General features: G+C 45.3%; 1 protein-coding gene across 1 annotated transcript in view; it reads left to right on the top strand.

Moving 5' to 3' along the window:
* The window catches only part of LOC128334988 (cysteine-rich venom protein triflin-like), a 55,728-nt gene that overhangs the window by 29,246 nt on the left and 1,041 nt on the right, over positions 1–25,441 (top strand). Inside the window, exons 2-6 of the mRNA XM_053272705.1 lie at positions 5,815–5,928; positions 12,781–12,871; positions 14,170–14,315; positions 22,305–22,399; positions 24,694–24,782. Coding sequence (XP_053128680.1) covers positions 5,815–5,928; positions 12,781–12,871; positions 14,170–14,315; positions 22,305–22,399; positions 24,694–24,782 — 535 coding nt within the window. The remainder of the gene's footprint in view (positions 1–5,814; positions 5,929–12,780; positions 12,872–14,169; positions 14,316–22,304; positions 22,400–24,693; positions 24,783–25,441) is intronic.

The raw sequence follows: 25,441 nt of genomic DNA, 5'->3' as shown, positions 1-25,441 counted from the left end.
GTAAGAGCTGATGAGGGATTGTTATGTGGTCGTAGTCTTGACTTGGTTTGTGGTGTTTTTGTTTTCCTCTCTCTTTTGGATAGTAATGGACTAATAACATTTGATTGGCTACTGACACATTATATAAGCTCCTCTTCCCTGTAAACAGCATTTGTCTGAAGAGACAAATGCTCTCTTCCCCCAAGTGCTGTATTTGTGGGGAGAAGAGATGTGCATGAACTGGTTTGGAGGCCCTTTTATGAGCCTCCGATCCAGTTCAAATGTCTGGCAGTTTGGCCGGGGAGGATGGGGAAGGGTGCTCTTACCCCTCCCGCCATGTTTCCCCTGCTGGCACTGTCTTATAAAACAGTCCGGTGGGACGACAGTGTACATCCTTGCTGCCCCAGTGCCTCCTTGGACTGGAAGTGCCCGGAAGTGCCCGGTGAGCATGTACACATCATGCATGCATGTGCACACAACGCACGCACAAACAGCAGGCACTTTTGGTTCGAGGAGGCACCAGGGTGGCAAGGAGGTACGCTGCTGCCCCGCTGGACTGTTTTAAAAGACAGTGCCAGTGGGGGAAACATGGCAGGAGGGGTAAGAGCAGCCTTCCCCATCCTTAAAGATATCCCCCCCACTTCGAACTGGCAGGCGCCAGTTCCATGCACAACACCAGTGGGGAGTAGGATGAGGTTTCTATAGCACATCAGTACAGGGTTTGCTTGGAATATTTGTAGCAGCAGCAACACTGCCAACATTCAGAATAATCCACATCATCACTTGCTGTTGTGTGAGAGGTGTAGGGCAAGGGAGCTTGCCAAAGATAACCTCTCTCCTCTCAGAAAACCTTAGTGTATCAGTGGAGGTCTGGGCCTATATAAGAAATCAAACAAAAGCACAAATAGGAATTGAAAATTTTAAAGATTCCTGAGAAAGATATGAGATTTTTCCTAAACCTTAGGAGAGAAAAGCCCATATAATCCCAGAAATTAAATACCCTAAGCTCTTAAAAAGCATCAACACAGTAAGGCCATTCTCATGACCAGCCAAAGAAGGATAGGAGCAGGAAAACCCAGGTAGACAGGCTCGTTTGGAGTCATGGGACCAGCTCCTACCCTGCTGCTCCAGACTGGAGCTACCCTGTTTTTATACCTTGGCTTTAACCGAGGTGAAAGGGGGAAAGTCCCATCTTAACTCACAGCCGCAATAGTTTAGCACTGGGAAAACCCAGGTAGAGAGGCTCATGTGGACCCACAGGACCCACTCCTACCCTGCTGCTCCAGAGCAGGGCTACCCTGTTTTTATACATTGGCTTTAACCAAGGTAAAAGTCTCATCTTAACTCACAGCCCCAATCGTGTACATGATTGGAGCTGATTGCAACAGCTCCTGGCAGTTCGGTTGGCTCTCCACCATAGAGTGCTGCCTATAGAGTGGCCAGGAAGCCAGGAGCTGCTGCACTGATGTGGGCAGCCTCTCTGCTGCCTGCACAATGCATTGTGGGATACAGCTCCCCATTCAGAACATAGCTGCCACACCCATCGTGTGAGCATGTGGTGCATCTTTGTCTAGGTGAGCCCTCCCCAGCCCCAGCCATGTGGGTTGTGTGTCCAACCCTAGTAATTCTTTCAGCGTTATTGTGAGTAGTGTAGCCATGACAAGCCTCTGTTGCCAGTAGTCCTTTAGGTCATGTTCATATTTATCAGCCCCCACCCATACATCCTTCTAGATCTGTTTGCAGTTTAATGTGCATTGCAATTGCATTGAGCTCACAAAGGTGTCTGAAAAGAGGTCTTGCTGTCACAACAAAGGACTCTTTCCCAGAGCCCTTTGCAAGTTCCCTTTGCATTTATAATTGTTAATGCTAAATGAATTTGCAAAGGAATTTCAAGTCATTTGAGGGGGGGTGGGAGTTATTTTCCTCCTATCTTAGGGAACTTTGCCATCATTTAAACAAATCCTGAAAGACAAAGGCTTTGTTCCTGAATCCTGTCTCGTAGCTAAGTAGATTACCTGGTACTGAAACTGTTGGTGTGGGCATGATATTATATTTCAGAGTATCTCTCTTGGGCCGTATAATTATAGTTGTGCTTTTATAAGGCTTGTCTCTTTAGAATTTTTCCCTCCATACTGAAATGTATTATTTAGATGAGTTCTCAGCATCCTTCCCATCAGTAATTGGACTGGACTCACATCTGTGATGGCTTGGGGTTCAGTATTTGAAAAGGAACCATGCCAACTTTGTCTCCAAACTTCTATTATCTCTCCTTTTCATTCCCTTTTGAAAATCTGTACAATTGTTTTAGCTAGGCCATTGGAAGCTGTCTGGTAAGGTAATATTTGACTATGTTTAATTCAATTTTTGTTCAGGAATTCCTTAAATTAGTGCCTAGTAATCTTTGGCCCATTATCTGTGACCACAACTATAAGCAGTACATGAGTGACAGAGGTCTGTGGGAGTTTTTAATGTGTAATAGCCACTACCCTTTAATGGGTAGTAGCTAACTACCACTGAGGTAGTTGAGTGCATTGCAATGCACTTCTAAACAGTTTGAAAGGGCATCTGCTATGGCCATGAATATTTTGTCGTGATCATGTCCTGGCCACTTCTCTGGAAAGAGCAAAGCTTCTTGTCAGTACTGGGGTCTATTATTGTTGGCATCAGAGACACTGCTTGAACGCCTTTTCCAAACCTTCATCTAGGAGTGGCCATCAAACGTAATTGTGAACTCAAGCATTCATTGCTGAAGTTTGTAAATATGTGATTCATGCACCTCTGTCAAAATGTTGTCATCCTAGTGGATGAACGATCCCTCGGGTATGCCACAAGATACACCCATTCTCTTATCATTTTTTCTGTTCCCTCGGTCTGAAATGGGCAGAGTTCTCATGGATTTCTTCTTGGGTCAGACCTGTAATATGTACTGTGCTACCCAAGATGGGGAGAATCCTGTCTGGCACACATTCTTGTCTGGGAAGCCTTTGCTAGTGTCAGATCCAAATGTTCCACCAGCATTGCAGCTGCCCCTGGGAATCCTTCAGGTGGGGTGAGTCAGGTAAGAGAGGTCTCCTCGGGGCAGCGTTGCCAAATTGGTTTCCAGCCTAGTAGATTATTTTATAAATAATAAGCGGGAAAGTAACTTGCGTAGGGAGCAAGATATGCTCCCTAGCTTGTATCTTTCCCAGACTATGGGAAACAGCTCTATTGGGAAGCAGCAATATAGGAAGGTGTTGAAAGGCATCATCTCATACTGCATGGGAAGATGTAATGGTAAACCCCTCCTGTATTCTACCAAAGAAAACCACAGTGCTCTGCGGTCACCAGGAGTCGACAATGACTCGACCGCACAAATTTACCTTTACTTTAGATTATCTATATTCATAGACAACAAATGTGAAAGCCCAGCCATGCGACTGCCATAATTGGCTCTGCTTTATTTTCATTGAAGAGCCCATCTTGGGGTGGTCTTTCTGGTAGTGAAAGGTTTCCCATATAGGCAGTGACAACATTCCTTAATGCCCAATATGATTGCTAGGTTCTCTTTTTCCACTTCTGGGAACCACCCCCACTTGTACTAATACCACAAATATTTGTGCTACTAATTGTGGTACTACTGCAACAAATATTCTCAAAGTGGTATACACAGAAAAATGAACCAAAAAATGATAAAATAAGATCTGCCCTGGCACATCTAGACTTTGGCAGAGGGAAAGAGGAGTTTGGGATTTATGAGATATCTTTGTACTTTTGTTTATGCTATTATTTTTGCTAGTCAAATTTGAATACTACTACTAGTAGTAGTAGTAGTAAAATTTGAATACTACTACTACTACTACTACTACTACTACTACTGATATTTATATACTGCTCTTCAGCCAAATTCTCAAAGTGGTTTACATGGGGGGGGGGGGAACATAATTAAGATGGTTCCCTGACCCAAAAGGGCTCACAATCTAAAAAGAAACAAAAGGTAAACACCAGCAACAGCCTCTGGAGGGATGCTATGCTGGGGCTGGATAAGGACAGTTGCTCTTCCCCTGCTAAATATAAGAGAGCCACCACTTTGAAAAGTGCCTCTTTGCTCAGCTACAGGGGTTTTGATGTAGAGCCAATGGGCCATTTCACACATTTTGCCTACAGTGTGCTCTGCAAAGCAGAGGGTTAGGAGTTCATTTAGTTTTGGGAGCAGTAGCTGGGGGTGGAGCTTTGGCAGAGCTTCATTTTTCATGTTGTAACAATACAGTTGGGTCTTAAGGCCAGTGTAGCCAGTTACTGCTTGCATCTCTTCTCACTACTCCACACAGGAGGTACTTCCTATGCTCTTGTATATTTCCAGCCCCCGCCGCCCATGCAGTGAAGCATGACGGCAATCCTGTAGTCCTCTGATTCCCTCTTTGCTTTTGTGATTTGCAGATACAGCTTGTTGTTAATCACCCCCCCCCCTCTCTAATTTTGTCCCAAAACTCCACTGAAAGACAGGGCCGTGGGAGGCTTAAAGTGCTCCATGTTTACTGTGGGCAGACTGCCGTCTCTTAATTAGCTGGTGGCCAAAGGAATAAACAGACCAACTGCTGACACCATATAGTATTATTGGAGTACTCGCTCTGTACTAGGGATGAGCCCAAATCATTTCTTTGAAGAGGTGCCGAAAGGATTTGGCTCCCTGCAGCCGAAACATTTCGGCGTGGGGTTAGAGGTGCCTTTAAAAGGAGGTCTTACCTGCCCCTCCCTCAGCCCTCCGCCGCCCTGCGCCACCCCATCATGGCACTCTTCTAAGCAAAACGACTCCGTGAAAGCGGCAGCCCATGCCTCTGGCTCCTTTAAAACGCCACGCTGCAGCGACAGGAGGCTGCTCCCAGCATCCCTCACACGGCATCGGCCCGCAAATGGCGCTGACACCATTTTTGAGGCCAGCATGCTGTTATGCTGAATGCAGCATGCCCTAACTCAGGGGCAGTGCCTCAGGCTGGTTTTAAGACACTATCATCATCATCATCATCATCATCATCAGGGGAAACAAAACCAAAATTTCCAGAGAGAAAGAGAGTGTTTCCCCCACTTCACAAATGGCTTAACATGGGCATGGGATAGAAGCCACCCCACTGTAGAAAGCCTTTCATTTCCGGGGTGGCTTTTCTCCCAACTGGCTTATAATGGGAATGGGATAGAAACCATCCCACTATAGAGATTCCATTCATTTCTGGGGTAGTTCCCCCTCCCTCCCCCATTGACGTAACATGGGAATGGGATAGGAACCACCCCATCATACGGAGCCCATGCATTTTGGGGCAGTTTTCTACCCTGTGTCATATTTTTTATTAACAACATAAATAAGTGCTGAGGGGCCATACTTGTGGATATATCGTGTACCAGAGTCCTGGTAAGAGTTTGACAACAAGAACATAGCTGGGAGTGTAGTAGTTTGCTTGTTTATGCACCTTTATGCAGCTGGGGGTGGAAATCTACCCCCAAATTGGGATGAGGTTAAAAAGGGGCACTACATAGCTAGGAAAATGAGTAAAATTAGTTAATGCAATCTTCCTGCTCTTTTCCTACATCCTGGACAGGACATCTGGTTCCTGGACTGTCTGGGACAATCCTAAACATGTAGCAACTCTACTGCCATTACTGATCTTTTCCCTGTGGGACCCCTGCTAAGTTTTCACAAGGGCTTCCTGGAACATTGTTTGAAGATGAGTCTGGAAAAATGGCAAGTGTTAATCTTAATGTGGATTCAGTCCCATTCCATTGACAGGAGAGTGTCTTATTACATATTTTCCCATAACCTATTTTTCTGTAACCTATGGTATGACTTCTTAAAAATATTTTTAGGGTAAGGAACCTGCGGTGAGTAATCTCTCTGAAGATATACAGAAGGAAATTGTTGAGGCACACAATGCGTTCAGGAGAGCCGTGCAGCCAACTGCCAGCAATATGTTGAAACTAGTAAGTACTGTTTATGGATGTTGTTTGGAATTGTTGAAAGCAGGGGTGTAGCGCCCATTGGATAAGGGGTGACAATTGTCCCTAGACCCACTGGGTTTGGGGGGGCCTCCAAGGCCCCTTGGCCAGTCCCCCTGGCCCTGCTTGCCTTCTCTCTTGCTCTCTTGCTTGCCCTCTTGCTCCCTGGCCTGGCAAGCTAAGCAGCCTACAAGCTGCTACAGCTCCTCCTACAACAGTAGGTGGGCGGGACTTCCAGAGAGGCCTCCATATAGGCCTCACTGAAGCCTGAAGCTCACCAGGCAGCAAGGAAGGAAGGCAGGAGGGAAGCAGAGCGAGCAGCACTGGCTGCCCTTGCCCACCACATCTCTCTGCTGCAGACCCTCTGCCCAGCCCAGCCCAGGCTTTGCCTGCTTAGTAATGGAGGTATTATGTTATTTCCTTTTTGTGGTTATCCCTCCCCCCACCCGGATATTTAGGGATTAGTTTACCATAGGACTTATGGTTATAAGTCCTTCCCATAAGCGGCTTGTTTCATGGCAGAAAATTACAAAAATATCTGGAACTGAAGCCCCCCGATAGGCCATCATTCCACACCCATATGGAAGAATCTGCCCTTTGCCTTCATAAAAAAGGGTAAAATACCCCCCTTTCTGCCCTAGCCTTTGATCACCTGGAATGACTTGGCATCAGGCTTTGGTATTGAGCAGAGATGTAGGGCAGAGTGGGAGGAATATGTATATTTAAATTGAAGTGGAATGGACAAATTGTTGGTTTTTAATATTTTTTTGAATTTAAAAAACACCATCCAAAAAAGTCCTATCAGAAGCATGTTTCATGGCAGAAAATTACAAAAACTTCTGGAATAGATAGATAGATAGATAGATAGATTTATAATTGAGTTGGTTTGCAACCCAGAAAGTCTGAATGAGAACTATGACGCATGTATTGTGCTTTTATTTTTATTTTTTTTTCTTTAGAAATGCACTATATGTCCAAGCTGCTTGGACATGTCTGAAAACCTCACACACTATTTACACTGTTTATCATCAATCAGCATAATTCTGTAATGAAATGTTAAGGAGGCCCTGCACATGCTGATTCACCCCCAGCCCTGCACCCCCTGCTTCTGAGCACCTGCAGAGAAAGGTTTTTATCTCAGTACTGTGAGAGACCACAACCAGCCCTCCTTCCATGTTGGGGATCAGGGAGAATGACTTTTAGGATGGAGGGCTTAACTTCAGGAGCTCCTTGAGCCCTCGCATGTCTCATCTATCTTAAAATTTTACCAAGAAGAGGCAGATTCCTCATTCTCCCCCTCTCCTTTTCTCCTGAGGAACAGTGCTAATTCTGCTCTTTTCTCTATTTCTCCCCACCTATCTTCCTTGCTTCAGCGGGACTTCCTGATCTCCTATAGGGAGCAAAATATCCCGGGAGCACAAATTAGTTTGGTTTGATTTACATCCCTGAGCATGTGCAATCCTATATGTACTTACCAGGGAAGGATCTCAGACAGTTGAATGCAATGGAGTTTGTTTGTTTGTTTGTTTGTTTTTAAGTAGACATGGAGGCTATTCCCGAAACCGAAATCGAAAGCCTAGCCCGATTTCGGATGATCGTGGGAGCCGCCGGGCTCACAGCCGAGCCTGGTTGCCTCCCGGCGGTTAACCTGCCTAAGTACCCCTCCCCTTGAACCGGGTTTGCTGAGTGAGCGCTCCAGAAACGCGGGTTTTCTGATCATGAGTAGCCACAGCGTGGCTCTGCACCATGGCTACTCATGAGTAGACCCCCAGAGGGGAGGCAAAAAGCCACCTCCCGGCTCTGGGGGGTCTCTCCAGGATGCCCTGTGCACTTGCGAGGGGCCACATGGCCCCTGAACTCCCCAGCCTGCGCCAGCTTCATCATAGAGCCGGCAATCATGTGGGCGGCCAATATGGCCGCCCAGGGCTCCCGCCTTGCTCGTGTGCAGGGAGAGCAGGTTTAGCCAGCTCTCCCCGCTTCTTTTCCCAAACCAGGTCTCACTGATTGTGAGTCCCAGCTCAGGCTTTCCTTGCTAGTAAGTCCATTAAGTTTCAGTGAAATGTACTTCTGGCTAAATATGGTTAGATTCGCTACCTGAGGCCAGGGGTGTAACGATAGGGGGGCACGGGGGCACGTGCCCCGGGCGCCACCCCGGCGGGTCACGCGGGGGGGCGCCAAAAAGTGGCTTCTCCCGCTCCCCCCCTGGATCGCCTGCCGAGTGGTGGCGGGCATGCGGCGATGTGGTGGTGGTGAGCGGTGGTGGCGGGTCGCCCGCCGAGTGAGGCAGTGGCTGGCGGCAATGGGCTGCCTGTAGCGCGGCCTGAGCGGTGGCGGATCGCCCGCCGAGGAGTTCAGGCAGAGCGATGCCGAGCCTGCCTTCTGGCCTGGCGTCGCTTCCCAACTGCGCAGGCGCCTGCGCAGTAGGGAAGCGACGCCAGGCCAGAAGGCAGGCTCGGCGTCGCTCAGCTTGAACTCCTCGGCGGGTGATCCGCCACCGCTTGGGCCGCGCTACAGCCCATCGCCGCCAGCCAGCCACCGCCGCACTCGGCGGGCGACCCGCCGCCACCCACACCACCGCCACATCGCCGCCGCCCACACCACCGCCACATCGCTGCCGCTGCGCCGCATGCCTGCGGCACTCAGCGGGCGACTCGGCGGGCGACCCGCCCCCGCCGCCGAATCACCACCACCACGATCTGCCGCCTGTGGGGCACTGCCGCGCCCTCACAGGTATGTGGGGGCCGCCGGGGGGCGCCATTTCAGGGCCGGCCAGAGCTTGCCCTGGGCGCCGTTTCCCCCCGATATGCCACTGCCTGAGGCTGCAATTCTCCACACACTTACCTGGGACTTTTACAAACAACAAGCTTTACTGCATGTTTACTGGGAGGCTTTACTGCAAAATCAAAGTTTTCCCACAAACCCAACACAAAGAGTGGATTTTTTTTAAAACCCGAGATATAAATCGGGATACACTGTAATGAACAGTGAAGAACCTGAAATGTGTGTGAACTGCTCTCTGATAACTCTCAAGGATTTCAGGGTAAATCTGGCCAACATGAGAATGCACCCCCTGCATTCCAGAGGAAAACTTCCTGGAAACAAACTTTACTGATTGTTTTTAAGATTTCTGAGCAAACATACATAGGCTCATACTGCAGCAAGGGGCTCATTTTAAAATCTCATCCCCAGGCCCACTCCAACCTTGCTATGCCCCTGGTTGAAAGTAGGTATGTGCACAAATAGGTTTTTTTTATTCGATTTGTGCCCAAAACAAATCTCCCCTGATTTTTTTTGTGTCCAAATCTACCCCACCACAAATCACCCCAGATTTGATTTGTATTTGCTTCAATTTGATTTGGATTCAGACTGATTCAGACCACTTAGCAAGGTACTAGAGGCACCAAATCTGGGTGATATGTAGGTACCCATGGGTGCCACTTACCACTCAAATGTCAAGGCAGTGGGACACTTAGTTGATTTTTCATGAATTTTTTTTAGTTTTTACTGATTTTGAACATTTCCACCATAGGAAACAATGGGGATTCAAAATTGCCATATCCTAACCCTAACATGGATTCCCAGCTTTCATTTTAAAAAAGAAGCTAAGCTCTAGCCCTTGTAGAAGTAGAGTTATGGAGCAAAATGTGCAGCCATTATTCAAGTGTTTGGCTTCTTTGGTGTATAATAACTTTTCCTCATAATGAATTGAGGATTTATTGCACACCTTCATTTCTTCTGTTCATTTTGACTATCATTGGACAGTGCCAACTGTCAACTGCCATGTGTCAACTACACCCCCACCCCCCACACACTGGGGCACTCAGTTTATTTTTAAGGTATTTTTGAAGAGTTTAGATTTTTTGGTGTCTTTATTACACAGCTTCATTTCTTCTGTTCATTTTGACCCCACTGCTTTGCAGGTGGGGGTGGGGAATTAGTGGCATCCCATGTTCCAAGGACCCCCCAACCCACGAGCCACTGGGTACTCAGTTTTTATTTTAGGAATTTTTGAGGTGTCTAGACTCTTTGGTGTGTAATGAATCCTCATAGGGATTATTTATTTATTTATTTATTTATTTATTCTATTTCTATATCGCCCTTCCAAAAATGGCTCAGAGCAGTTTACACAGAGAAATAATAAATAAATAAGATGGATCCCTGTCCCCAAAGGGCTCACAATCTAAAAAGAAACATAATATAGACACCAGCAACAGTCACTGGATACTGTGCTGGGGGTGGATAGGGCCAGCTAATCTCACCCTGCTAAATAAAAGAGAATCACCATGTTAAAGGTGCCTCTTTGCTATTATGAGGGAAGGTTGTTAGACACCAAAGAGCCTAAATACTTGGGGGGGGGGAAATCCTAGAACATTTTATTTATTTATTTATTTTTACATTTATATTCTGCTCTTCCTCTAAGGGGCCCAGAGCAAGGTACATAGTTGTGTTTCTCCTCACAACAACATAAACTGAGTAGTACCCCACTGCCCTGCGAGTGGTGGTGGGGTGTAGTTGGCACATGGCAATTGACAATTGGCACTGCCAAAAAGACAGTCAAAATGAATAGAAGAAATGAAGGTGTGTAATGAGTCCTCATAGGGATTCACTGCAGGAAAGTTATTATACACCAAAGAATCCAAACACTTCAAAAATAGTGACCACACATTTTGCTCCATAACTCCACTTCTACAAGGGCTAGAGATTAGCTTTTTTGAAAAAAAGCAAGCAAGCTGGGAATCGGGGGAAATTAATAGGAGGGATCCAAATCTCGAATCAATTCAAATAAGGTGTGATTCAAGTTGGACCCAAATCTAGCCAATGGACCACAGGGGTGATTTGTTTTGTCTCCAAATCACTCAAATCAGCTAGATTTGGGAACGAATTGATTTGTACCCTAATCAATTTCCACATCCCTAGTTGCAAGGCTATGTTCACTACGGTGTTGAAGGCAATCCTTCCTCCCCCATAATTTCCAAGGTTATATATATAGCCCAGACATAGCACTTTTGGTAAATTTAGAGTCAGAAATAATGTTGCTTTAGACCAGTGTTTCTGAAATGTTTTATTTAGACTGGAGACCTGCAGCCATAGTGCCTCCCCCCCATCAAATCAGTACCAGAACTTCAGCTTTCCTCCTGACTGTAGCTCCTGCTGATGGTTCACAGCCTCCATCTGCCCATGCTTTCTCCTCGGTTTCTTTATCCACTCATTTGTGGCCTTCTCCTCTTGCCCTCATAATTCTAGACCAATACCTACACTAATCCTTATTTTCTATCCTCCCTTCTCTTTCTCCCTTTCCTTTTTGTAGCTCTTTCAAGCCTGCTGATTCCCCCGGCTCTTTCAGTGGCTTTTGCTACCATTTATCATGTTATCCTTCTGCTCCATCTCCCAAGGATAAACTTGGCAGGTACTGTGCTTTGATGGTTCCAGTCCTTTCTCGAGTGAATGGTTCAGAAGGTGGCGCTGGGGGATGGCTGTCCTACCCCATGCCCTTTGGTTTGTGGGATGCTGCAAAGTTCCATCTTGCCCTCGTACCTTTTAATACCAACAGGAATCTACATAAGGTTATCCAGAGATCTGAGTAGGAGTATCATCAGTATGCTGATGGCACTTGGCTCTCTGTCTCTCATTTCCATCTGCTCCCGGGAAGGCAAAGGAGGTTCTGAACCTGTGTCTTAAGTCAGATGTGGTAAACAAGTTGAATTGTAATCTAGACAAGAAGTATTATTGGTTGGGGGTTCTGCTAACCTGGGACTGGGTGTTCAGCCAGTTTTGGATGGGGTTGCACTGCATCTTAAGAATCAGGTAAGCCACTTGGGAGTGCTTCTGCATCCAGTACTGCTTCTTGATACCCAGATGATGGTGATGTTGAAGAGAGCTTTCCAGCAATTTCAGGTAGTGAGCCAGTTGCTTCCCTTCCTGGAGAAATGAACCTGACCATGTTCATTCATGCCTTAATTATGTCCAGACTGGATAATTGCAATGTGATCCAGGTGGGGTTTTCTTTGAAGAGTGTTCTGAATTTTCAGCTGGTTCAGAATGCAGCTGTCTTTGGGAGAGAAATCCTGAACAGATTGCCCCAGTGATATTATAGCCACCCTATTTGCCAATTTGCTTCTGGGCCCAAATCAAATTGCTTGTCTTAACCTCTAAGACTTCAAAATCCTGGGACTAGAGTATCTTGAAGGCCTTCTATTTCAGTAGGAACTTGCCTAACTGCTTTGTTCAACAACTAAGACCCTGCTGACTTGAAGTCAGATATACTTCAGATAGCCTTGGCTATCTGAAGTATAATAGGTGGAGATGCATTGACAGGGTCTAATTTTGACTGGGCATTGAGTTGTGGAATGCCCTCCTCAAAGAGGTCTGCATGTTTACCACACTGTTGGCCTGCCAGCACGTGGCCGAAACCTGGCTTTTTAGGAAAACCTTTGGGATAATTTAGAATGGCCAACACAATTTAACTTTGGATGCTGGGATTTGTTGTTGTTAAATTATTAATATTTTCTGCTTTTATTGAACACATAGATATAAATTATATTGTTGTAAGCAATTTAGAGTGTTATATGGAAACATGGGTTATATGCATTTTAATAAATAAATAGTAATTGCATGCACACCTAGGTGTTGTGGGGGGGAGGGTTCCCCTCTTCATTCCAGCAGTTTCTGGTGATTCACTGTTTGTGAGGGAAAGTGAGGGGTGGGGTCTGGATTAAGTCCCCTTCCTCAGCCAAATAACTGGTCAGGGGTTTTAGCTACTCTCTGAATGTTCCATTGTACCAAGGTGTCTGTCCTGGTCTAGCTATAATGTGATTTTTAAACCTTTGCTTCCCTAAGGTCTGGAATAAACAAGCTAGTGAGAGTGCTAAAAAATGGGCTGGGAAATGCGAGCCAAAATCCAGTCCCATGGAGGAGAGAACTGTTAATGGTTAGTACACTGAAGTGACTAATGGTTATTTTGTACATTATATAGAAAAATAATGAGTTTGTCACTGGGTGGAAAAGCAGCTTGGGTGGGAGTATGTTGAGCAGAAAAAAGCTATAAAAGGGAAAGGGATAGACAGTTTTGGCCCCATCACATTTACCAGCTCAAACTGGCATCTTCAAGATGCTGCTACTCATCTCCTTTAAAAAAACACACCAAAAAAAACCCCTTTGGGAAATGGTTGCATGCGTCTTCTGTGCAATGTCCACTCAAGGCCGGACTAGATGCGATGGGTGTCCCATGACTTGAACATCTGGTGTTTCAAAAAGTTTGAAAAAACATCTGCTTTTTCACAAAGTAGCTATAGGGGTCCTAATTTCACCTGGAGCCATGGTGCAAATAGGGGAGCAAATGGTTTAACCCTTTGCATGCCAGTTTCCCCACTTAAACCTCCCCTAAGTTGCTATTAGTTGCAAAGGTGGAAAATTCTGAGCACAATTGTAACTCTCTGTCATGGCTCATGGCAGCTTTTAGGGGGGTGATTGGATCAGGGCTATGGTCCTGAGGGAAAGAGTTAGAGCCACTTCCTTTGAACCATGGCTTTGTTCCAAATCACCACTCCCTTGGCTGCTTTTTTGGGGGGGAAGCCATTAAATGTTCAAATAATGGAACTTATATGTCTAGTTTGGCCCTCTAGGAGTTTCTGACTTGTAGGGTTTTATTTATTTATCCTTCCTTCCTTCCTTCCTTCCTTCCTTCCTTCCTTCCTTCCTTCCTTTCTTTCTTTCTTCAATTTCTATACTGCCCTTCCAAAAATGGCTCAGAGCAGTTTACACAGAGAAATAATAAATAAATAAGATGGATCCCTGTCCCCAAAGGGCTGTAAGAGATTTTTGTCTAAAAAGAAACATAAGACAGACACCAGCAACAGTCACTGGAGGTACTGTGTTGGGGGGTGGGGGTAGAGAGGGCTAGTTACTCTCCCCCTGCTAAATAAAAGAGAATCACCATGTTAAAAGGTGCCTCTTTGCCAAGTTAGCCAGTAAGTACAAAGGCAAAGGCAATGTAATGCTTGAGAAGCACTTGGATTCTTTGCACTTTAACATGTTTTACTTAACTGCATTTTATTTTAAGAGTATTTGATTAAACACACAGGTTTCAATTTGTCTTCTTATATTTGTGATGGTCTTATGTTAATACTGATGCAAATTCTTGAGTCAATTTTGCAACTAATCTTAATCAATTTGCAGTAAGCTATTTTGAGTATACACGTTTAGGTGGAGGATTTCTTCTAATTGCAGGAGTCTTCTGTGGCGAGAGTATATCACAATCAAATTTTGTCCGATCCTGGCCAGATGTAATCAAACTGTGGCATAGTTCAGTATCGGATTTCAAGTATGGCGTTGGAGCAGTTGATCCAGATAAAAACGTTTACGGATATACTCAGGTATGAACAGAAACACCACATGCATATGATTTTTTGGGGAATAGAACTCATGGCACTTTGGAAATAATGGGCAGATGATTAGCTTTTTTGATGCTATTTAGGCAACTCTTCTGAGCCTGCTTTCATGAAGCTTTGTAAGGTACATGGACTGGGAACTGATAAGCTGTTTCAGTGGGAATGTCTGTGCACCCATCAGGCCTCCACTCCAACCTCATCACAATTTTCCCCTCTGACCTCAGCTCAATTTGTTCTAAGAGAAGCTCTTAAAGTTCCACAACATTTGGGAACGCTTTGTCAATAGTTGTTTATGGCCAGAAATGGGAGGAAGATTTAGAAAAGCTACTGCACATGGGGAAGGCCCTCCTTTTCTTATGATATGGATCTAGCACAGGCCTGCTCAATTTTGGCCCCCCAAGCTGTTTTTGGACTACGACTCCCATAATCCCTAGCCACAGTGGCCAATAGCCAGGGATTATGGGAGTTTTAGGCCAGCATCTGCAGGGGGGCTGAAGTTGAGCAGGCCTGCTCCAGAACCATGTTAATGTGAAGCGTTCATTCAGTTTTAGCAGTTCTTGACATGCTCTTGCTGAAAACTTCTGAACACCATAAAAACACACACAAATGAGAACTGAGGTCCATATAACAAAAACAACACAAGAAGGATTCATAATCCTCAGCCTAGAGGAATTTCAGACTTTACTGTTCCAGAAATAAAAACTGTAAATCTCTGTATAGTGATGCAGGTGCAGCAGTGCTTGTATATTAAGGCGGAGGAGTCAAACAGCAACTGATGATCTTATGTCCTGAACACGCTAAATATTAATAAAATCCAGACAATTTAATCCAATTGTCTCAAGTTTTGCAGGGTGTATCAGCACCATAATCTAGCCAAAAGTCAGACAGATCTGTTATGAAATGCCAAGATACAATGCCAGTTCACAGAATTGTAAACTGGGTAGGAGGAACAAGCATCCTACCCAGCACCAGGAGCTGTGTGTGTTCCCAGTTTTCGGTCTGTGGGCTAGCAAAAGCCTAGGTAGGAGGAGGGGGAGTGATTGTCTGTGAGACAGGAGCTGTGTAGGGCAGATTTCCCTCCTACTTTGTTAAAGTGCTGGACAGGATGGTTCTGTCCAACCCAGATCCTCCCACAGTCACCTGCTCACTCCTCTTCTCACCTATATAGACTCCACTGGACAAATTCCGAAAGAGTGGAGTACGGCTGTTATAGTGCCAATTTATAAGAAAGGGAAAATAAATCTCCCCTCAAACTATAGGCCTATTTCACTGTTAAGTGTAGTCAGCAAGCTGTATGCCAGGCACCTCTTAGCCAAACTTCATGCCTGGATGGAGGATGAGAGTGTTTTGGGGGATGAGCAGGCCGGGTTTAAAACTGGATGATCTACCATTGATCAGGTCTTTATCCTCCGTCATCTGATCGGAAAATATGGAGATAAGCCTTGGTCGGCTTTGTATGTGACCTTCATTGATTTTAAATTGGCATTCGACTCTATATCTAGAGGATTGCTTTGGGAGAAGCTAGCCCAAACAAACATTGACAAGCGGCTTCTTTTTTTAATTCAACAGCTTCATGCAGGCTCGAACATCAGGGTTAGATGTCATCCTAAAGGCGAGCTTTCACAACCTATACCTACCTCTTAGCTAGATTTTTGTTAGCACATGACTGAAAATCAGGAGCATGTACAGCTCCTGAAGGACCCTTGCTCTATCCCATCTATGAACATGTGAACCGGCTGACTGTAGTTAATTCCTGTCCTCGCCCCCACTTGTTTACTATCTTGTTTGCTCATACAAAATAACCAGATTATGTACCTTGTGTTTGTTTTCCTTGCCCTTTAAATACATCCCAAACTGTGATGGAATAGCATCACAGTTTTTGAAAATCCATTGTGTCTTCATGAAGTTATTAGATTTTAAATTTCCAATTATTTTTCAATGAAGAACAAAGTGTTGGCAACTAGTGGAACACATAAATTAGACCTGGGCTTGGGGTGCATCTGATGTGGGCTATCTACTCAACTATCCACTCAGCTGCTGAAACAAATACAGGACACAGTTCATCTTCACTTGTAAAACTGGCCTGCATAGGATTCTTCATCTTCACTGACCTGCGGGACCAGTGTTGTGTTTGCTTCATTTTTATTTGCAGAGAAATTGACATCAGTACCCATTCTACAAATTGTGTGCATGTGACTGATTGTCTTATCATTGACACCATAAAAATCAAACACCATTAATTCTAATCCACATTAACACAACATTCATTTTGATGTTTTTGTTGTTAGTGATAAAAGGGAATATCAGCTGTTGGATATAAAATATTTCAGGTATTCTTAGTATGGATTCATTTTCATGAACCTCTTAGAATGTTGGGGACCTTTGTAGAATCTTTTGGAGCCTTCCAGACTTCCTCAGAATTACCTTTTCCTCAAATGTCCCTGAACCTCCTTTCCTCTGCTGGATTTAATTGTGCCCATCAGAGATAATGGATTTGAAGATGTCATCACTGCTGCCAAAGAAATGATGGAAAACTTCAGAGTTGACCTGTCCTCAGGGAAACTCATATTCTTTAAAAGAAGAGATAGTTTTGTAATGGGAAGTTTGGAAGAAAAATTCAAGAGAGAGAGACTTTTGTGCGTGCTAATTGAGTATTGTGCATGCTGATGTGGCCACTGAAGAAATGTTTGGACAAGTGAGCAGTGTCAACAAGCATGCACAAAACCTCTCTCTTGCCAGCACCACACAAACACCTGTCAGTTTTAATGAGTTTAGTAACCTGTGAGCAGGCAGAAAAAACTTTTGAACAACTGTACTGACTACAGGCCTTCACCAGGCACACACATGGGGAATATTTGGATATCAATGATAAAGACTGCTGTTCATCTGCTGTTCAGTTGAATCACAGCCTATGTATGGTTTAAACTCATGATAGCATAGGACAAAGCTGTACTCGTCCGATCATTTGGTTCATGCAGCACCTCTGATACATTGCTGGTCACCCTGCATGAGCAAACTTCCACTCTTCATGTGATTTGTATTCCAGACCAGCTTCTCTGTGTGGTGTGTCTAAGCAGCCGCACACAGGTCACGGTGCTTCTTTTGTCTCTGGATGATTTTGCTCTGAAGAAGTGTCAATGTTTGGGCCATAGTGCTAAGAATATTGGAGAATTCTGCTAAATATGCTATAGGAGTTGACTAATGGGCTGATACATCTGCTTGATTTAGCAGCTCCATGGGAAGAGTGAACTGGCACCTAAATATTACTCTATGAAGCTCTCTAGGCCATTGTGCCCCAGAGGAGTAAACTGTCCTGATTCTTCCAATTAACTTTCATAAAAGATGACAACATAGGTTCTAACATGTCTTTTGGGACTTGCCTGCCTTGCTGCCCTCTCCTCCTCCTCTACTGGGGACTGGGTGGGGGCAGGAGACTATATGTGAGCACTGTAAGATATCCCCCTTAGGGGATGGGGTCACTCTGGAAAGAGCACCTGCATACTCGCATGCAGAAGGTTCCAAGTTCCCTCCCTGGCAGTATCTCCAGGATGGAACTGAGAGAAACTCCTGCCTGCAACCTTGGAGAAGCCACTGCCATTCTAGGTAGACAATACTGAGCTAGATGGACCAATGGTCTGACTCGGTATAAGGCAGCTTCCTATGTTCCAGGCTGCATCATGACTGTTTGGGCTGGGCTGATAAGGCATTTAGAAGTATGCATCTTTAGCATGCCTGAGGGGCCCAGCTGCCTCTGGGATGCTAGCCCCCCCCCCCCCCCCCCCCGAGGCTCTAGCCATGGCAACAGCCTTAAAAAAATGAGTCTCAGAGGCTCTTGTGGCACTTGGGGACCCAGGGGAGAAAAATTACAGGAAATTACAAGAGAACACTCAAGCTTCAAGACAGGAAGGCAGTTTGAGTACCCCTTCTGAACCCAAGAGGGCCTGATGTAGCCTGTCTCCTGCCCCATCCCAGTCTCAGGTATCAGAGGGAGAACGGTCACTGGGAGTGGGGTGGTAGAGTGAGGGGGGTCTGACTGAATGTTGGAGTTCTGACCTGACCTGACCCAATCCAACAGTCGGGAGGGGCCAAGTCTGCCCCTCCAGACAGCGCTACTGTCATGGGTGTTGGGTCTGGTCGGAACTCTTGACATCTGAGCTGGGCATTCACTTGGATGGCTTCAGTTCAGCTGATATTGATGTCAAACCTCTTTGAACCAAAGCAGGTCGACAGCTGATAATGCTGTTCCAGTTAAGACTTGTAGGGGCTATTCCCACGATCAGCCAAAATCGGGCTAGGAGAGCCTAGCCCGATTTTGGCTCCCAGGCTAAAGGTTAACCCGCCTAAATACCCTTCCCCTAAAACTGGGTTTGCGGAGCGAGTGCTCTGCAAACCCATTTTTAAATTGTGAGTAGTCACAGTGCGGCTCCGCACCATGGCTACTCATGAGGAGACCCCTGGAGAGGAGGCAAAAAGCCGCCTCCTGACTCTGGGGGTCCCGCTAGCATGCCCTGTGCCCTCGCGCAGGGCATGCTGGAGCTTCCGATCGGGCCCCCCTCCCCCCAGCCCCCACCAGCTCCGTCACGGAGCCGGCAATCGTGTGGGCAGCCGATCCAGCCACCCAGGGCTCCCTCCCTGATCATCTGCGGGGAGAGCAGGCTTAGCGCACTCTCCCTGCTCTGCTGCAGAAACCGGGTCCCGCTGATCGTGAGACCCGGCTTGCATAGTCTTTTCCTTCCATCTTCTCAGCCAGCAAATTACTGTTTTCACATACTTGGGCCTCTTTTAAAGTGGTGGCTCCATCGTTCTGTACTGTAACATCTGCTTCACTCTCAGTGCTTCCTCCTTCTATCATCAAGGTTATGAGCACCAGCTTGACCTGGTCTCTTAGAAAGTGCATTAGTATTTGCATCCTGTTTTCCTGGATGATGTCTAATCTGGTAAATGAATGGAGCTAGGTGCTGAAGCTAACTGTCTCTCCTGCTCATGGAGATCATGAAGCCACCAAAATGAATTGTGATCCGTCCTTAGCAGGATTTCTTTCCCCAGGAGAAAAGAAAGTTAGTTAATGTCTCCACAGCCAGCAGTTCTTTCTGTTGTGGGGCAGTTTCTTTGTATTTTACTCAGGGGTCAGCTAACATATGTAGCTACTCTCTTTTCAGCATCATTAGCTTCAGGAAGTGAACCAGATTTAGTCTGAATGTCTTGGGAAGCCCCGTGATCTGGGGCATAGACTACAAGGACATCAGGCACAGGCCCTGACATCAGTCCACGAGCTAGTCATCCAGAGCCCCTTGAGATAGAGCCAGGCATGTAGCTAGGGGAGAGTGGGCCCGTGTTCACCCCTCTCTCTTGTGGCTACTCACGCACACCAGCCACACCCCTGCATGTGACATCACATGTAAGGTGTATGGCCAGCACAGGAAGGGCCAGAGAGGTCCCCCAGAGCTCATTCACCAGCCGGCTTCATTTTACGCTGGGTTTACTCTTTGTTTTCTTCCTCACTCTGAGATCCCTCTTGGAGTGAATGAAGACAATACCCAGTGGACAATGAAGCTGGCTGGGAAATGAGGCCGGCCAGAACTTGGGGCGAGGGACGAGGGGGGAGTCAGGCAGCTCTAAAGAGTTGGGAGGTTTGGGTTCTTTAAACCCATTTGCCCAATTATAGCTCTGCCCTTGAATGGAGCCCCCTGAGCCACAGGTCTCAGAGGTAGCATCTGAGTCACTACTCTTTCCTCCAAGTACCTCCCAATCTTCACTTCGCACCTAGAGAAGATTTTAACACACCCAGCTCAAAAGGCAAGAACCATCTGCCATTTGGGAAGCAGTTTTTGTTGGCTGCTGGGTATATGGGGGTTGTCGAGGTGTGTGTGTGTGTGTGTGTGTGTGTGTGTGTGTGTGTTGTGTGTGTTTATTAAACTGGTTTTACCCTCCTGGTTGTTTTGGGGATTGTTGATTGTAATGTTGTTGACTCTGATACTTTGAAATTTTAATTTTGTTACTGTGTAATTGATTGTGGTTTTTATCTTGTTAAGTCAACTTGAAGTTTCATTTGAATTGGAAAGGCAGGGTAAAAATTTCTACCCTGTCTTTCCAATTCAAATTTTACTAAAAATGTTGTTAAAAATGAATAGTAATAAAAAATTGTTGGAGATTATATGCCCATGATATCTCCTTGCAGAACAAATTTTATTCTACTGGTTTCACCATTGTGCTGGCCTGACATGGCTTCTTTAGAGTGTCAGTTTCTGTTTCTGTTTTTCAAAAGATCTTCCAAAATTATCATCAAATGACACCAGGCAAGATGTGCCCTGTAGATCTTCCAGTACAACATCCATTAGCCTTAATGTTAAAGAACAATTACAGATTCAAATAATATTTGTAATAACTGAAAATTACTAAGCTTGAGAAGTCCTGTTTAGTTCTGAAGGCTCTTGAATGAGGCCTTAGAATTTACATCAACCTGCCAATAACTACTGGCCGGATACAGGATAGAGAATGAACAGGTGCTTGCTTTCAGGTCCCAGGTTCATCAATATGAGGGAAAGGACGGTAATGCCCTGTCATTCAAAACTGATTTGACTCTTGGGATTGAAATTAATTGGAGCAGAAGATACATGCAATACAAACCCTACTTGCACACTATGCTCAATACACGTATAATCTATGTGCAATGTACACACATACAGATCTGCATGTACAGTTATTCACACATTATGTTCAATGTGCATACAATATCACACTTCCTACCTGTAACCTGCATTTGAAGGGGTCTATTCCCAGCTTCACTTTTGAAATGAACAAATCTACAGTTATTCATACAAAAACATGTGCCTGTGTTCAGATACCTGTATGCATGTACAGTATAGTAAGGCTGTTCTCACGCTCAGCCTAAACCAGCTCAGAGCAGCCTAGCCTAGGATAGGCTGCATGTGTGAAGTGCTGGGATCTGTGCAAATCCTGGCGCTCCCACCCAGCCAAACCTTACTTTTAAGCCCGGTTTTTAGGCCGGGTTAAGGGCGCACGCGCACGCTTAACCCTGCTGCTCGGATCATGTGTGTTTGGGCTGCTTACACTCTGAGTGTACAGAGAGATGGGTACATAGAGCGCCTGTCTCACAGTGGTCTCCACCAATGCATTGTGGGATACGTGGAAGCTCGGACAACACATCCTGGAGATCCACGCTGTGCTGATGGTGTGGGAGCACGGTCCGCACTTTCCATCTATGTGGGATGCTTGCCTGGGGGGAAGGTAGGTTTTGCACAGCCTCCCCTCCGCCCGCCTACCCACCCACCTACAGGGTTGGTCATGTGAATACCCTTAATGTCTGATTAGGTCTTTGGTCTAGTCAGTTTCAGCATCTCACTAACCTGGATGCAACTAGGGGAAGTGTCTGCAATTAGGAATTACTATTTACATTAACAAGTCCCCGCCCTCATAATTAGGCTCTTCCTTTCCTATTACGTTTTTTTAATAGTTAAAAAAAATCAGTCAGTGCTAGTCAGATGCTCCTGTTCTTCACACACAAACACTTCACACATGGTATTTTTAGATGCACACATTTCACATGTATGTGAAATTTTATGTCTAAAAACAAAGTGTGAACGGAACAAACAGATGTCTCATGATTGTCAGGATGGTTGTAATTAGTTTCCCCTCTAACAGGCATTCCCAGATGTTGTTGACTACAATTCCCATAATCCCCAAGCAAAGGCCATTGCAGCTGGGGATGCTGGGAGTTGTAGTCAACAACATCTGGGAATCCCTGTTAGAGGGAACACTTGTAATTTATGAAACAAACCAAAGTGTGGCACAAAAGTGCAATATATGGGTTATAAAAAGTCCTTTCTCCCTAAGGCTGATTGGATTAGATATTCTTCATATTGTTTTTTAAAAAACCTTTATTATTCTGTGATGGTGTAATTGCAAGGACTTTTCTCTGTGTTAAAGTTTTGTCTCTTTTTCTTATATTGATAGGTTGTTTGGTATAGGACACACGAGATTGGATGTGCCCTTGCCTACTGTCCACAGAGCAAACACCCTTTCTTCTACGTCTGCCATTACTGTCCTGCGCAAGTATCCATTCTGAATCAAATGTTCCTCCTAATTCCCCCTGTTCAAGCATCCCACTTCCCACTTGCTCTCTGGAGCACACGCACAGCTCCTTTGCACTGGGACTCATCTGAATGAGACAGTGAAAATGCCCAACAGGCATTTTTTGTGGATGTGCATTTTGGCAGAGCTAGGCATTTTTGGAAAACAACATTTGTGTGATCTTTTAGGATGTTTTCCTAAAAATGGTATTTGTCATAGGCAACTACAGTATATTGCATTCAGTATAGACTGCCGAATATAAGAATAATTTCAGAGCCAATACACAGACTTACTCTATAGTCATGCTAGAATTCTGGACTGGGGCTGGTGGCACTGTTCCCTCTAAGGCATGTGCATGTGCGCATGCTCACACATTTTCTGATGTCCGCTCAGTTAATTTTAGATCCCGCTCAGGTTGAATCAGGAAGCCCCCCACTCTGAATGCATGTGAGCACACATTGCCTTGATACTGCCGCCCAGAACAAAACGCATTCCACACACAGATGAAAAAAATCAGAGAAAACACAGGAACATAGGAAGCTGCCATATACTGAGTCAGACCATTGGTCTATCTAGCTCAGTATTGTCTTCACAGACTGGCAGTGGCTTCTCCAAGGTTGCAGGCAGGAATCTCTCTCAGCCCTATCTTGAAGATGCTGCCAGGGTGGGAACTTGAAACCTTCTGATGCTCTTCGCAGAGCGGCTCCATCCCCTGAGGGGAATGTCTTACAGTGCTCACACTTCTAGTCTCCCATTCATAGGCAACCAGGGTGGACCCTGCTTAGCTAAGGGGACAGGTCATGCTAGGTGGGTGGGTAGTGTTTGTTCAGGGCTGAGTTGAAAGTATTCTACAGAGAAATGTTGGTTTGAAGGGGGTTTATCAGGGGACAAAGCCCTCCCTCTTTTGCCACTGCTGCCAGTTTTGTGGTGACAGCAGCAGCAGTTCTCCAGTCACTATTTCCCCTCCCAAATGTCCCTGTGAATGTTGCTATACCATAATTGCTTTTGCTAGAAGGTCCCTGGAAACAACTCCATGTTATGACATTGTATCATATCAGGAGCCAGCGTGGTATAGTGGTTAGAGTGCTGGACTAGGACTGAGGAGACCCGAGTTCAAATCCCCATTCAGCCATGATACTTGCTGGGTGACTCTGGGCCAGTCACTTCTCTCTCAGCCTAACCTACTTCACAGGGTGGTTGTGAGGAGAAACTCAAGTATGTAGTACACCGCTCTGGGCTCCTTGGAGGAAGAGCGGGATATAAATGTTAAAGAAATAAATGGGGGGGGGGGCATTCTGGGGAACCAAGTGGCAGCTGCTTTAAGCTCTCATTGGGGTGGAGAGTCTGTTAGCAAGCATGAATTGTCCCCTTTGCTAAGCATGGTTTGCCCTGGTTTGCATTTGGATGTGTGGTTATATGTGAGCACTGACTGTTGTAAGATATTCCCTTTAGGGAATGGGTTGTAGCTCAGTGGTAGATCATCTGCTTTGCATGCAGAAGGTCTCAGGTTCAGTTCCTGGCATTTCCAGGTAGGGCTGCAAAAGACTCCTGCCTGAAACCTTGGAGAGCCACTGTCAGTCAGGGTAGACAGTACTGAGCTAGGTGGACCAAGGCTCTGACTTGGTATGAGGCAGCTTCCTGTGTTCCTACAGCTGCCATCAATAAGTCTCCCCATCACAGTCATTCTGCCCCATTTTGTCTCTCCAAAGAATCACTGCAATTCTCCCCCACTTTTACCATCTGCAACTGAGACAGTGAAAATGGGTGGGGTGGGGGTTCTGGCAGCCTTAATATGTGGATCACCTTCCTGCCTGACCACAAGCATCCACGGCAGCTGACAATGAGCCAAAAGCAACACTTAATAAGCACAAGATTGTTACTGTTTTAAAAAGACAGAAGCAACTGTATAAAAATGTTCATTCCCGCTGTGTGTGTCTGTACGTACATACGCTCATGTGTAATAAACTAACACACTTGAGTGATGGCTGTTTCTGTGTACAGCTATCTAACTGCATCTGAAGTGGTGCAGTCCAGAATCTTACCATCTCTGTCAATTTAAGATTTCAAATCTTGCTAAACTGTATGCATGAAATTATTTCAAGTGTTTGTGTTAGTTTCTTAAACCCAATTATTAAAAGGTAATTTGAGCTCGGTCAAAACAGTAAAAGTATTTAAGCGGTCAAAATCATTCTGCACAATGCTGTACTTCTCTTCTATCTTTTAAAGACCTGTACGTTGATAATAAACATCTTGAATTGCTTTGCTATTTCAGCGGGAACATATTACAGCAAATGGCAACACCCTATAAACAAGGTGTACCATGTGGAGACTGCCCTAACAACTGTGAGGATAAACTCTGCAGTAAGTTACTGATGACTTGAAGCAACTTCTCTGAATAATATTAGTTCAGAAAAAGATGATCAGTGATGGATATAGTGAGACGTTCCAGAATCTCTTGCAAAATTGGCTCTCGTTGGTAGGTGGATCATCTGTGCTATAGAGCAAGGGGTGGAGCAGGGGTATACTACAGCTCCTATCATCCCTGCCTCCTGGTCACTGCAGGTGGAAATTATGGAAAAGGTAGTCCAACAACACCTGGAGAGCCTCAGGTTGACACCCCTTTTATAGGCACCCCTTTTATTTATTTTATACAGCCATCTAAAATATCATGATCTAGCCCTAAGAACTTCTCTGGGGAAGATTCTGGTTCCACGAACCTCTCGTAGAACCAGAACCCTAAGCAAGGCCTCTCTGGAAGATCATAAAAGTCAGAGAGATTGTTTTGAGAGATGGCATTCCCTAATAGGGAGAATGCCCTAATATGAACCCAGTGTTGTGTCTTTGTCACCCAGGACAGCAACAAGCTTGTCTCAGCCAGCCATAGCAAATAACACATACACAAATGAATCCAGAATCTCTAACAGGTGTTTTTATTTGTTTGTTTGTATTGTTATTTATATAACATTTTCATTGTTAAAATTATTAGTTTCATTATTTATTCATTGAAAATCCACTCACTT

Source organism: Hemicordylus capensis, chromosome 1 (assembly GCF_027244095.1).
Source record: "Hemicordylus capensis ecotype Gifberg chromosome 1, rHemCap1.1.pri, whole genome shotgun sequence".
Classification (NCBI taxonomy): domain Eukaryota; kingdom Metazoa; phylum Chordata; class Lepidosauria; order Squamata; family Cordylidae; genus Hemicordylus; species Hemicordylus capensis.
Note: the sequence above shows the minus strand (reverse complement) of the source record. Positions and strands in the feature narration are given on the sequence as shown.